Source organism: Salvia splendens, chromosome 2 (genome assembly GCF_004379255.2).
Source record: "Salvia splendens isolate huo1 chromosome 2, SspV2, whole genome shotgun sequence".
Classification (NCBI taxonomy): Eukaryota; Viridiplantae; Streptophyta; class Magnoliopsida; order Lamiales; family Lamiaceae; genus Salvia; species Salvia splendens.
Window position 1 is genome coordinate 2,681,898 of NC_056033.1, and position 14,945 is coordinate 2,696,842.

At 35.6% G+C, this 14,945-nt stretch overlaps 2 protein-coding genes across 2 annotated transcripts; one reads left to right on the forward strand and one right to left on the reverse strand.

The window, feature by feature from the left end:
* The first annotated feature begins 1,777 nt into the window (after positions 1–1,777).
* Positions 1,778–8,275, forward strand: LOC121783303 (sodium/hydrogen exchanger 1-like). Its single transcript, XM_042181336.1, has 15 exons — positions 1,778–2,076; positions 2,952–3,234; positions 3,367–3,485; positions 3,797–3,894; positions 4,576–4,632; positions 4,775–4,821; positions 4,912–5,106; positions 5,200–5,246; positions 5,533–5,599; positions 5,701–5,801; positions 5,896–5,997; positions 6,114–6,252; positions 6,328–6,390; positions 6,589–6,672; positions 7,462–8,275. The coding sequence occupies exons 2-15, from the start codon at positions 3,049–3,051 to the stop codon at positions 7,828–7,830; spliced, it is 1,674 nt and encodes a 557-aa protein (XP_042037270.1). The 5' UTR covers positions 1,778–2,076; positions 2,952–3,048; the 3' UTR covers positions 7,831–8,275.
* Positions 8,276–9,368: 1,093 nt separating this feature from the next.
* On the reverse strand, positions 9,369–13,761 carry LOC121759385 (vesicle-associated protein 2-2-like). Its single transcript, XM_042154949.1, has 9 exons — positions 13,575–13,761; positions 12,908–12,973; positions 11,901–11,971; positions 11,642–11,723; positions 11,133–11,248; positions 10,670–11,008; positions 10,209–10,418; positions 9,885–9,962; positions 9,369–9,766 (listed from the first exon to the last, which is right to left on the reverse strand). The coding sequence occupies exons 2-9, from the start codon at positions 12,954–12,956 to the stop codon at positions 9,653–9,655; spliced, it is 1,059 nt and encodes a 352-aa protein (XP_042010883.1). The 5' UTR covers positions 12,957–12,973; positions 13,575–13,761; the 3' UTR covers positions 9,369–9,652.
* Between the last annotated feature and the right edge of the window lie 1,184 nt (positions 13,762–14,945).

Here is a 14,945-nt window from a genome sequence, read left to right on the forward strand (position 1 = left end):
ATATCTTGTCGAATTTTTTTTATATAAAAAAGATAGTGTCTACGAACTTTGGGTCGATTTTGGTTTATCCCATAAGTTTCAAAATTCGATGACAATTGGTAGATTTAACTTTTTTTTCGATGATGAACAATTCAAGTAAAATTAAAATGGAGTTGGAATTCTACAAACTTCTTTTTTATAAATAATCCATTTCACCACTCTCTCTAAACACATTCAAACTATCATTACTTAATAAAAATGCAAGTCGTTATCGACGAAATAAATTTCAAGCAAACTGAAGTCTACTACTAAAAATAAAAAAGACTCGCATCTGACATGAAGTGAACGGGTTTTGATAGCCAAAATAGCATCGAAAAAGCATGGGAGACAATCGAATTCGGCGGCCTCAATGCAAGGCAACCATACCCAAGGGTTCTTGTAGCAGAGGAATACATGTGTCGGTCGACGGTCGTAGAACTTGATGAAGCCGAGAGATATGATACAATATAGATGAGAGATTTGAAATTACATTCTTTACTACTTCATCTTATAATGTCGTGATAAACATGTTGACAACTCGTTCACATTATTTATCCACATCATCAACACTTGTACACATACACTTCAGCTTTGAATTATTAGATACTATATAAATTTTAAAAAATTATGTAACATGTCTAAATTTACCTAATATTCGTATCTTATTTAAATATTACCATGATAATACCAGACAATAATCTTGAATACATGAACAGCATATTACAATAAAACAACAAAACACGATTGGACTTGGGTTGCTTCCTTTATCAACATAGCTCTCGTAAAGGCTAATTCCAATAATTACCCACAAGAATCGAAACTTTTATTCCGTTTGACTCAATTTCAAGTTTTCGTCATAAAAAAAATAGTATTTTACCTAATTTCCAATCATAAAAATAGACTATAGATCTCATTTATGCTATATGCTTGAACAAATACTATTAATAAATTGTACTCTACTAGTCTTTTTCAGGATAATCAATAATGGTCTCCGCATTTATCCTATAATAATAGAAATTCGAATTATTGATCTATTAAGTTAAGAAAGGAAAATCATTTCTCAGTTAAGTTGAATTTCATCATTTACTAAGTCGGTAATCTAGATTGATGAATTTTAGGGAAATAATTGATTTTGGCAATATTTGAGTTGTAGTAATAGGCAAAATAAAGAGTATAATACCGATAAATTTTTGGCATATAAGATTTTCAAATATATATTGACACAAAAATATGGTATTTAGTTTACTATATTGTTTAAATATATGATAAGCGGTGTGGTTCCAAAATGGCAAATCGAACAATTATCAACGTTTAGTTGTCTAATAATGTTTGCTCTAACTTTGTACCATAATTTTGACTGATTTTGTAAATCACATAAATGGTCAAATTCATTTTTATGCCAAAAAATTAAAATCTTCTTATACTAAGTATGAGTAAAGTAGTGCATACAATTACTAAATAACCCCTTTATTATCACCAAGTTAGGAAAAAAATAATTATACAAGTCAGCATGATATTGTAAGTACATGTACATTCATACATTAAATGCAATATATCAAAACGTTATTTAAAACAGAAATAACGAAATACAATAAAACAGAATAATTAATTATTTTTGAACGGCTGCGATCATTCCCTACCGCCGGTCGGCTCAATCAACGGTCGATCACCGCTCCACGTTCTTCATTTACTTTTCCAAATAAATATAATTAGTTCAGAGTGAAATGATGATCTCCTTCACAAGCTGAGCTGCACGTATATACACATACAGTATATATTCATCTCATGGACCCTCCGTTTTTCTGTCGATTTCCTCTCATTCTCTCTCACACACCACACGCAGTGTCACATCCTCTCTCTCTATCTCCACAATTTTGCTTTTATAAGCGCTGATTCCGTGAATTCTGGTGGATATAGTTCAACGCAGTTTTCAAATTCGTGATACTGTTGGAGACACCTTGAAATCTTCAATCCGTGATGCAACTTTTGCTGTAAAATTTTCAATTTAGCGAGCTGAAGAAAGAGCGCGGGGTTCAAATTGAAGCTCAGCGGCTGGAAGTAAGTTGACTTGGATTTTTTTTCCATTGTGTGAGTTCTGTGTGGTGAGGGGGTAGGGAAAGCAATTTTCCATTGGTTAAATAGTTTACATTTGGAGTTCGATCGCTGAGATCTAGTTCGAAGTTCAGGTTGCAAAATTCTTCGCGAGTAATTTTGAGCTGCCGCGAATTGTTCTGTTTCTAAAATCGCTTGAGGAAACTTAGCTACACGTGATTGATTTTGATTCATAAGTAACTGCAGACTGATTTTTGACTTCGTTCTGTATTTGTTGATAACAGATATTCTATTTGCAGTAGTCTAGAGCTCAATAAATTCGTTTTAGGAGTTATTTTAAAAATTGAATACAATTGAGCTTCTGAAAAATATACTGTAATACGTATATAAATAGAAAACTTCTGAAAAGAGGCAAAGACTGATTTGGCAAACAATAGACTGAAATATGGATGGAACTGGTAAGAAATACCGTACATGATTTCGTGAATCTTTCGGTAAATTTATTGAATATGCTATCTTGAGAAAGTTGCTATCTATAAAGTGACGGACTTATCAAATGCATCTGTTTAATGTGGTGTCTTGGTTAAGGTAATTTACGTGCTTTTTCCATTGTCAATCTGTTTGATGTACATAGTGCTTGTTTATCTATTGAAGTTTATTCATGTGACTGAGTACTATTTTTGAAGTAAATGTGTAGAAATTGTTAACCTTGGGGCATGTTTGATAAAATTACAACTTATGTTTTTGTGTATTTGTGTGCATAACCAAATGTTTACGCAGGCACAAGTTTCAAGAATCAGTATGGAAATGCATGTACAATAAATTGTAGGCTTCTGTTGGTCGAATAAAATAATAACGTGAATTCTTCTCTTGCGTTGCAGGTGTAATTGATCGTGTGGGGATCAGATTTAGATTTAAGCTAAGTTAAGGATATTTAATACATCTTCTCAGAAACACAACATTTTCTGCTTAGTCTGAATGATGGATAGCATGAGTTTTGACCCAAAAGCGATGTTAGGGACAATGAATAATTTGGGAACCTCTGATCACGCCTCAGTGGTGTCGATAACCTTGTTTGTAACACTCCTATGTGCATGTATTGTGATTGGTCATCTATTGGAAGAAAATCGTTGGATGAATGAATCTATCACTGCCCTCATAATTGTAAGTATCTTTTTCTAGTGTTTCTGTGTAGTGCTTGCATTTGCTGTTGGTCATCTTTAGGTTGGAGTATTTATTTTGTTCACTTTGATTACTTTTCTAGTTTAAGTGATTAGAGTTGTTTCTGAATGAAAGGGTGTAGCGACTGGAGTTATAATTCTGCTTATTAGTAGTGGGACGAGCTCACATCTCCTGGTGTTCAATGAGGATCTTTTTTTCATTTATCTGCTTCCTCCAATCATCTTTAACGCTGGGTAAGTTGAATATGTTACCACTTCCATGGTCCTGATTGCTTGTACATATTCATTAAAATATAAATGCTTATATCTGTTTTATACTCCTATGTTGTTGGTCTTAAATGTTATGGGTGAAGTGTTTAGATATTGGGGCAATATACTAAGTGGATATTCATCCTTCTCAGTCTTGTTTTCCCCTGCATAAGTGCATATTAAAATTCTGAGAAGACAACAGAACATGCTAAGTGGCATCAAATATGTCTGTTTGGTTTATTGCTGCAAGTTTTTCAATATGGTGGGTTTTGAGTTCTCTTTTTCTTGTTTTTCAGGTTTCAGGTTAAAAAGAAACAATTCTTTCGCAATTTCATGACCATAGTGATGTTTGGGGTACTTGGTACCTTGATATCATTTGTCATCATATCATTAGGTATGCCCAATTTTCTTATGTTTATGTGACCTAATAAAATATGGACTCTTATCATTCAGCAACATCATGTTCATTATAGCACTACCACTTCATCTTTTCTATTTTTACTATCTGAACTTAAGGGGAAGGGACTCTTGGGCTGTTTCATGTATGCTCCACGTAACGTTTTTCTTTATATGTAGTTTTTCTTTGTTCATACATGAATTTATATGTGCGTACATATACTATGTAAACAGACTGAAGCGTTTTTTACAATAAAATTATCAAATGTACTTGAGAAAGTAACGGACCAGCCAATTTTGTGGTAGAAGCTTGTTTCTCTACATTACACTTCCATTATGTCAACCATATGTTTTCACTTCAATTTCGCACGAGTTTCACCCTTTGTTCCATTTAAATAAGTAGGGACACACCAAACCCCTGTATAGGTAAATTAAATATACATAATACATGCATATATATAGTTCACCATATAAAGAGCTGGCAGAAACATTTGATACTGTTTCTAGGATCCACCATGTTCCAAAATTGATCTCCATTCTTGGGGACCTTCATGTTTTATATTGTTACAATCAGCTAAACTATCGCCATGGGTGGGAACATTTTTAATAGAGTGGAAGTAGAAGAATAGTTTTTTTGCAACTGTTCAGGCTATGATATGTAATCTTCTACTATGTGCAGGTGCTATTGCCATATTGGGGAAAATGGATATTGGTCTTGCAATTGGAGACTACATAGGTCTCTCTCTCTCTCTCTCTCTCTATCTATCTATCTCAGAGAGACACACACTCACACTGTCACACCACACACATACACATGCACACACGGCTACAACATGACATGTATTATGTCTCCTTAAATTCTTTTTGATTCTATCCAGCAATTGGAGCAATTTTTGCCGCAACAGATTCAGTGTGCACATTGCAGGTACATTTTGAATTCCTTTTAACTATTGACTGACTCAGCTATGTGCTGAATATTTTTTTCTTGTATGAAGCAATATGTCTACTTATGCAGGTGCTAAATCAAGACGAGACTCCATTGCTGTACAGTCTTGTATTTGGAGAAGGTGTTGTAAATGATGCAACATCTGTAGTGCTTTTCAATGCAGTCCAGAACTTTGACCTTTCTAATATCAACACCAGTATAGCTCTGCAGCTGGTTGGAACCTTCTTTTATTTGTTTATTTCGAGCACTGCTCTAGGAGTCGGGGTAAGTCTCTCTTCTTGTCTCTCTATCTCTCCAGAGGAATGATCATTCTTCACTCTCCATTTTTCATTGATGAATACTTATCTTTTGCTTCAGACTGGACTGCTCAGTGCATATATCATAAAAAAGCTCTATTTTGGAAGGTTGGTGACGCTTTTATGTTCTCAGTTTTGAAGAAATCGCATTTAAAGTGAAATGCCATTAAGAAATAATGTTTGTAAAGAGTTCTGATGTTATCATACTTGCCCCTTTCCCTAAATGTGTTGCCATATCACGATGGATTGCCGTATGAAGTAACCAAACCATTCTCCATAATATTTGGTTATATTAATTTTATAATACAAGCATGAATATAAACATTAAGATGAACAAATTTATTGTACCTTACAATTTGTCTATCTAATCTGGGTGCTCTTCAATCCACTGCAGGCATTCCACTGATCGTGAGGTTGCTATTATGATGCTCATGGCTTACCTTTCATACATGTTGGCTGAAGTAAGTTTCTGAACAATCTGCCAGATGCTTTTTTAACTTTGGATTCACCTTTTGTGACTAAACCTTTTAGCCGGAGTGAACTTACCTGTGGTTTCATGCAGTTAACAAATCTAAGCGGTATCCTCACTGTTTTCTTCTGTGGGATTGTGATGTCGCACTATACCTGGCATAATGTCACAGAGAACTCAAGGATCACCACCAAGTATGAAATGCCTTTCATTTTAACACCATTGAAACTAGTACCGGTTATAGCTGCTTCCATTTTAATTGTAAGTAATGATTTATCCACAATGCAGGCATACCTTTGCGACATTATCTTTTGTGGCCGAGATCTTTATATTCCTTTATGTCGGCATGGATGCTCTCGACATTGAGAAATGGAGATTTGTTAGTGACAGGTATGGTGACTGCGCAAGTGGCATACTCACAGACGCACTATTCCTCGTCTATGGAGTTACATCTATACTTCCGTTCTATTAGGAATTTTCTTATATCGCATGTCTTTCAATGTCAGGCCAAAAACATCGATCTCTGTCAGTGCGGCTCTACTGGGATTGGTTTTGGTGGGTAGGGCTGCCTTTGTATTTCCTTTGTCATTTTTGTCCAACCTGACCAAGAAAATCCCACATGAGAAGATTAGTTTTAATGAGCAAGTATGACTCTCTGACCCTGCATCAACATCTCTGTAACCTGCGTTGAGCTTGCTTACACTTTTCTCCTATTTGCAGATCACAATATGGTGGTCTGGTCTTATGCGAGGTGCAGTTTCTATGGCTCTTGCTTACAACCAGGTGAAATCTCATCTCTTTCTTCATGCTGAATGGGCAGGGATTGGGTGGGGGATATAGTTTCGAAGGTGCTCGGGGACTAACATGTTACCTTAGCTTTTCTATTGCATCTTAGGCTGTCAAGTTATAGTATAGGATGGTGGTGGTGATTATGCATTGCCTGTGATGGAATATCCTGACTCATTACTTTTGCTCCTGCAGTTTACTCGATCTGGCCATACCACGGAACGTGGAAATGCTATCATGATCACCAGTACAATAACAGTTGTCCTCTTCAGCACGGTGGTACGTCTTTTACTATGTTCAGAAACTAACTAAATGGTGTGATAGTAGATAAAATTTATCATAAAACTGAAGAACTTTAGATACAAAAGGGAACTTAGCATTAAACCGAAATAAGTAACACCTAAACGTATGTGTTAAATTACCAAATTGTCCTTAAAAGCTAGTGTATAAAATAAATGGATGCATCAAAATCTGTACGAATGGACATTTTTTTTATTAGTAATAGATATTTACACTGATAGAAATCCGTGGGTTCCATCCTAAAACCAATTGGTGATAGGAGGAGGGGCCCATGAGACTTATATACTAGTTTCAGTTTTATCTTGACACCGATGTGGGACAGTTATATGTTATATTTTTAGTTTCAATTGCCAACTTACACGTCAAGGGTGGTTGTCTTGACAATGTGTTAAGAGTGTATATTAGTATGTAATTAGGAGTCTTTTGTCATATGAGGTATCAATATATTATATGTGTTTGGTTTATTGTATTAAATTATGAAAACACACACTATAAATTATGCTAGGTGGGTGAAATTATGGTATTTTAGTCCAATCGTATCACAAAATCACACATTTGATTATAGACACCGGTCCTTCTTCTCAATTCTAAAAGGGCATTAGATTTTTGAAGCAGATATCATAAATATCTATCACTCTTAATCGTACATAGCGATTGAGCATGATGAATATTCAACCCTTCATTACAATAGCTCGCATTTGTTCAATTTCCTTCGTATTCCATCAAACAGGGGCATGCTAAGTGGGATGATGTCCTGTGTCCTTGCAGGTATTTGGCCTGATCACAAAACCTCTTGTGAGGTTCTTGCTGCCTTCATCGGAAGAGCTAAACAGAATGGTCTCTGCAGATCCACTCACGCCAAATTCCTTCACAGTGCCACTTCTTGGTGAATGTCAGGACTCCGTAGCCGAACTATTTAGCAGCAACGGACAAGTTTCCGACGGTGGCCAGGGCATTGGTCGTCCGAGCAGTTTACGGATGCTGCTGACAAGGCCTACTCGCACAGTCCATTACTACTGGAGAAAATTCGACGACGCATTCATGCGTCCTGTTTTCGGCGGCCGTGGTTTCGTTCCTTTCATCCCGGGCTCGCCAACAGAACAAAGCATGCATCTGCCCGGAGAAGCCAAAAACTAAAGCTCTTGCACCAGTTTTACCAGTCTACTGACTCAATTTTGGGCCCTCTGGTTTTGTAAAATCTAGTTTGCTGCTGTTTCTATTTATCCGTTTGCACGTCACGGTGGGGGCGTTTCGAAAGATTAGTAGAGGCTGCAGGATTCGTTTCGTGGTGGTGATATTCTGTCGGTCAGTAGTCGACCGGAAGAGCGCGGTTGGGCGGAGGTGAAACCCCACGCCGGTGTGGATTTATTGTTTTTTGTGAGAGCAACAGGTGATTTATATATATAGGGTAAAAGTTCTTCTTCCTCTGTATATGGTTATATAATTATGACATGTATAGTAAGTTTCCGATGTCAACATGTCATCACTCCGTTTGTGTGTGGATTTCAACCTCTCCAGTTTGTCTTTGAAATTGTGCTCGGATTTTTTGCCATTTGACGCAGTATTCTTTATCCTGTTTTCTTTACAACTGTCCATTATTCTGTGTGTTTCCAATAAAAACATAAATATAGTACTCTCTCAATCTCATGTTACTTGCACTATTTCATTTCTGACTCGTCTCAATCTATTTACACTATTTCTAGTTGAAGTTAGAATTAATATATGTAATTAATATGTTAGCTTAAGTTAAAAGGTCATTTATTAAGTGATGCCTTGTTATATTTCAAATTCTAATTTAATTACACTAAAAAATTAATTCTAAATTTACGGCCTAAAATGAAAGGGCAAGAAACATGGGACGGAGGGAGTATAATACTCTCTGATCAGTTAGTTGACGCGTTAATTTTGGACACCGAAATTTAAGCAATTGAATATTTAAAGATTAAAGTAAATAGAAGACAAAAGTATAGAAAGAATGAGAGCAGAGATAGAGAACAAAGTTTTATACTACTAATAAAATGATATGACCCATGTGACTCGTTCATCCTTAATTAAATGGCCAGGGGACCGATCCCTACCTTTAGATATGAGACAACTTTTAATCCTTAATCAAATGGTCAGGGGAATAATTACTGGGTCCGCCGATGGATACCTTAGTAATTACTAAAAAAAGGATGTTTCAATTTTTTTTAGTTTGTCCAAATAAAAATGTCACATTTCCATTTTTAAAAAAAAGATTGCTTTCACGTTAATATGAAATTTATTTCTTTTTTCCACTTAACCCACAAAACAAAACCTACTAAAATCTCAGCTTATCTAACACGTGTAACATATTTTATGAGATGGAGGGAGTATGATATGCAGCGAATGCCGATATCAATGACGCCGATATCAAAGACACGATAATAACGTAATAATTGAGAAACATAAATTATGTTGAGCACCAATAATAAAAATTATTGATTTTATTCATTTTACAAATTACAAAAGAATCAAAGCTCATTTTCGTTTTAATTTAAAAATAAGGACAAAATTGAAATTTAAGTTTGATTTTCATGATATTTATAAAACTAATGACATCAATAATAATTTTAAAGATATTAAAACTAAATAAAATGAATAAAACAAAAAAAAAACTAATGGCAGCACAGATGTAAACGAGAACAGTGATCATATAAGGAACTTGATGTAACATTTCTTCGTAATAATAAACCAACGCAAGGCTGGAAAATAAACCAAACTTCTTTAAACAAACCACATGTTTAGTTTATTACTGAAAACTAAAAATCCTAGAATATTTCTTATTTATTTGATATAATCAGTTCTTTTCACACACTTAGATGGATCATAGGTTTCAAGTGAAGCTATCGACAAGCATAGTACACGGTGGTGGCTTGTTAAAAAACCAGCCACCAGATCTGTCCTATTGTTAAAACAAAATCCAGCGACGTTCTCTGCACTAACCTCGAAACATACTCCCGATTATCAAACTGATGAGAGCGACCATGCAGACGAACAATGGGGGGAACCCAACTTGGACTTTTCTCACAACACTCTTTGGATTCGACATTGCCTGAAAAGAAAAAAGGCATCAATCAGACTGATGGAGGGATCTAAGCACTCGGACAAGGTGGGCGGAAGAGGAAATGGAAATGATGTTTTGTACTATAGCTGCTTCGAAATTGACTCACCAGATCTTGCTTCAAAGTTTCCTTTTCACGGATGGTGTTGCTCTTTTCTACCTTTAGCTTCTCAATAGTGTACTCTGCCTGAAAAGAAAGCCGGTTATTTAGGGAAACCCATTGGAATAATGAACATTATCATCCCGCATGATTAGTGAAACTTCCTAGTGTGAAATAATATGAAGGATTGAACTATATATTCCGACTTTCATCTGAATTATAGTGAAACAAAAACAAACTTTGTCCGGTATCTACTGCTTCAGGTGAACAATATGCAGTTTTTAAAATGCATCCCCTTTCCTGAATCACAATATTGATTGATGCAAAACTGACCTCAATCAGCTTCGAGTCCATGGCACTGATTGTTGATCTCAATTCTTTGATCTCTTCCGTAAGCTTCAATTTCACCTCTTCTAGATCTTCCACTTGCTTTGAGTTATCATCCTTGGCAGGAATTGGCTTCTCACTGTCCATGACTTTTACCGTTCTAGAGTCTTCCATGTTTTTGACAAAATCGACTGCCTTTACTGGCTTGGTTTGTGGCTTCACCCAGTAAAAGATGATTTCATTATCAAATTAAATAAGGCCCACAAAAGTAGAACCCCCGAGGATAAAATAAGTGGTGCAAACCAAATTCAGATAAGATGCAGATGGGGAATATAAGGCAGATGAAAGCTTTGTACCAAAACAACATAGTAGGTTTTTTTATCAAATTTTTGTGGGTTGAAAATGACAGTTTCCTGAACCATTCGATCTATCATCCAAACATAATGAAGTGGCTTAAGAGTTCTCACCAGGTCAGGAAGAAGGGAATCCGCAACTACATTCTGCAAAGTATCTTTTGGAATTGGAGGCTCATACTGTGGTTCTTGCTTGTTAATTCCTTTAACAGGCAGCAAAACAGGTGAATGGTCTTCTTTTGGAATTGGAGGCTCATAATGTGATTCTTGCTTGGCAACTCCATTAACAGGCATAAAATCAGGTGAATAGTGATCTTTCGGCATAAAAAACTCATTAGAGGGCTCTTGCTGTGAAAGTACTGTAGCTTTTTGCTTTTCTGGAGAACTCGGCGCACTAGTAAGAACAACCCTGAGCTTGGTCTCTTCAATGTACTTTTGAGTTTGTTTAGCAAACTGTCAGAAGGAAAAGAAAAGGAAGAGATATTAAAACACAAAAAAAGGTGAAAGCCTTTTCTATTTTGTGTGGAGCCGCTAAAGATGTAATAGCAACTAATAAAATTCACTTTAGAGATTCTACCATGCTAGAGGTAATCTCTTCCTCACTTGTGCCATATGGTACCACAGTGCTCTGAATAAGGAATTTATCTTTGCATTGCATGTCTGAGGGGACCGATTTCTGGGCTTGCATGGTCACTGTACAAGAGACATTACTCAAAAGCTCCTCTCAATTAATCAAATCCATTTGATAGTAATTCGTCAATAAGATACAAAACATCAGTCAATTTTATTTTATTTTTCCTAAAAAGGGGTTTGTTGAAAGAAAAAATCAATGCACATATATATATCTACTTCAGAAACAAAAAACAAAAGAGACAGAAAGGTACATATCTTAAACTGTACAAGATTGATGCATAGTGCAATAAGTGTGATAAAGATACAAGATGATACTATCCTTGCTAGAATCATGTGGTAGACGCCATTATAATAGTTATAGCAAAATATTATGGTATCATCTGCCTTGGTCCAGAAAAAAGACAGAATAAAACTAGAGATAAGGACATAAAACAAGGAAATATACTAAAATACCTGTGAAATCATAATTCGACTTTGGCTTGATTATACCGATATTAGGCCTAACGCAGTACTTCTTTGGCGATGTAGTTTTAACCTGCATAATTAGTGTACAGCTTTCAGCTAGGAAAACTTGCACCTGTATTTGTCAACTTGTAGAAACACGAAGCACTTGAATAACCAGGTTAATTGTGCAATCTAACCATAACATCTTTTTCAAAATATCAACATTTCATGAGAAAGTAAACAAGTACAGTAGTAGAAACCACTTAACCTTGAAAGCTACATACTGGTCAGTGGCATTCAGAAGGTGAACAGAACATGTGCTCTGTTTCTTCACCTCACCTGGAGAAACCAATGGGAGTGTCAGACTGTAAACTTTGTAGGATGAAGCAGATAAAAGCAGATTTTTATTAGTTAAGACAGCATGATGATCTAGTTATCACAATGATGACGAAGTTGTGTTTAGGATATTGCAAAACAAATTAAAAAAAGTAGCTGTTCTGACAAGCAATTACCTGCACTCAAAACATGTCCTCATATATATAAAAATAATAGTAATGAAATAAAATTCTTTTTCAATATTCTGCAGTCTTTCTTCAGTTTAAATGAAATGCAATACAGTAAGCATGCCATCATTTGAGCAGTTGAATTTATTTAGGTAAATCTAAACTAAGCTATACTGATGACAAACTGGCAAAAGTGAGAATGGAAGAAATGTTGGAAACAAACTTTTCAAATGAACTGTTGATTATAATAATCAGATCATCTGCTTCACAGACACAAGATGCTTGATGCGGAGATAAAGCAAAATGCAGTGTGAATTATGATGACACCATCTATAATCATTAAGGGTATGAATCGCGCTTTTTAGGAAGTGGCACAGTATACATGCTTCAGAAAAGGAAATGGACAGGGGAGAGCACTCTCCATAGCTTCATAAAACCAATGGATCAAAATGAATAAATGACAATCCAATATGCTACCACTAAGGCATGATTTTGAGGGTTTCAAAACATTCTTATTTAATTTATTCTTAATCTGAGTAGAAATATGTGGAAAGTTCTTCAATTTTTACTCAGTATAAGAAATATGGGGCAAGTTCTTCAATCAATTCACACAACCATCAGACTTCTAACTTGACCTACAACAAGGATACTGATAAGAAATATCAATGATCATACTACGCTGCAAATAGAAAAACAGTCATCTACGCCTAAACTTGGGTACAATGTATGCATCCAATATTTCAATCATCGCGCTAAATTACAATAAACTTACATTTGAATTTAAGTTCACGAGGCTGAATCTCCACAAGCTGAGTATTCATATTCACCAACGGCCAACCTAATATTTAGAATCAAGTTAGCACAACTTTCAAAATCCTAACAATGTCCCAACGAAGTATAAATAACAAATAAATGGTCAAATAGAGAAAGAAAACCGATACATTTTTACAAAGCTTAATAGATATTTAAGGTAGTGAACGAACTAAGTAATTTTGACTAAACTCAAAACTACAACAATACATAATTTCCATCCTTCTCTTCAAAAATATAAACTCATAAATACATTTAAGTAGAATACGCGCAGTTTAAGAAATTAGAGTAAAAACTAGCAGCAATGCAACAAAATTGCAGTGTTCTGCTTTCACTTAATACATTAATAAACAAATTTCACGACTTCATCTGCCGCTGAAACGATCTACTCATCAAAATACAGGGCATCCGGCCATCCCCCCTTGGTTTTACCTTGCCCTAGAAACTAGAAGAGGTTCCATACATACAAAAATACTAGATTCAAAATATATATGAACTATGCACAAATTTAAAATACACACGCACAACATACTCAATCGCGAAACGAATTCACATTTGCGGCAACAGTTGCTCACGCCGAAAAAAACACACACACACATAAGCACAAATAGAAAAAGGATCAAACCTACCGAAAATGAGATGCTTGTGAGCAGATTGGAACCTCCGCAGCAGCAATAAATCAAATTCAAAACGTAAACAGTTATGACATTCACGAAGGAGAGCTGAAGTAGGTGATCGGAATATAGAGTTTCAATTTTAACACAGAGAGAGAGAGAGATAAAATGTTCTTTTTTATTTAACTTTTTACCACAAGAGAAATGGAGTAGACTTTAAGTTATAAAGTTGAGGTTCTACAAGGGCGATTATTCTGTGTGGTACCAACCATGAAATCAAGGTACAACTTAGAGCATCAATAACCCCGGCCAGGTTTCAGGCTTCAGGTTCCCTCCATGTCATCATTCTTCTACAGTTGCGGCTCAGGCCTCAACTGCTCTAACCCCACAGGCCACAACCCGGGCCACAACTAATAAATGACATTATTCACAACTTCAACATATTTGACTCGTAAATGCAATTCGTTTAACAATTCAAACCGAGAAAATAAATTGTTCATTCGAAAAAAGAAATTACAAATCCTATAAAAAAATTACAAATGCAAAAAAACTAAAAACTATAACATAAAAAATGCAATAAAATGCAAAAAAAACTAAAAAAATATAACATAAAAATGCAAAAAAATGCAAACAAATTAAAAATTAGCAAATTGGATCTGCCGCCCCTCTTCTTCATCTTCCTCCCTCTTCTTCCTCTCCCCCTCCCTCTTCTTCCTCTTCCAAATGCAAAAGAAATCAGAAAATTGAGCTCCGTCACCCATCTCCCTCTCCCTCTTCCTTCTCTTCTCCCTCTTCCTCCCTCTTCCAATTTTTGGCAAAAATTGCAGCTCCGTCACGTCCCGTCTCCGACTAACGCAGGGCCGGGCCGGACCCGTGACCGTCACCAGGCCGCAAACACGGCTCCGGGACCGACCCGGCCGCAAGTCGCCCCCCTCTTACGCGCAGGACGGGCCGGGACTCGCGATTTGCGGCCCGGCCCGACGCGTTAACGATGCCCTTACAAGCTGTGTACAATACAATTGTATTTAATGGTGTATTTATAGCACGGGAATTTAATTTAAATAAAAATTGAAATTTTATGTATTCAGTTTAATTAGCATATATTTTTGTCTCTTAATTAATTTCTAAGTTAAATTTAAATTTTTACTAGTATATGGAGTATTCTAAAATAATAAAGTGTAAATAAAAGTACTAATAAATATAGTCAATATTATTTCATAAAATATGTGCAACTCAGCGCTTAAGGATGGAGATAAGCATGTACTTAGCGCCTTAAGCACGTTAATGCAGAATGCTATGTATGCGAATTTTCTCTTGAATCATACCGAATCACATTGGTAAAAAAAATAAAAAAAATACTCCTATTTAATAATAATTTATTATTAT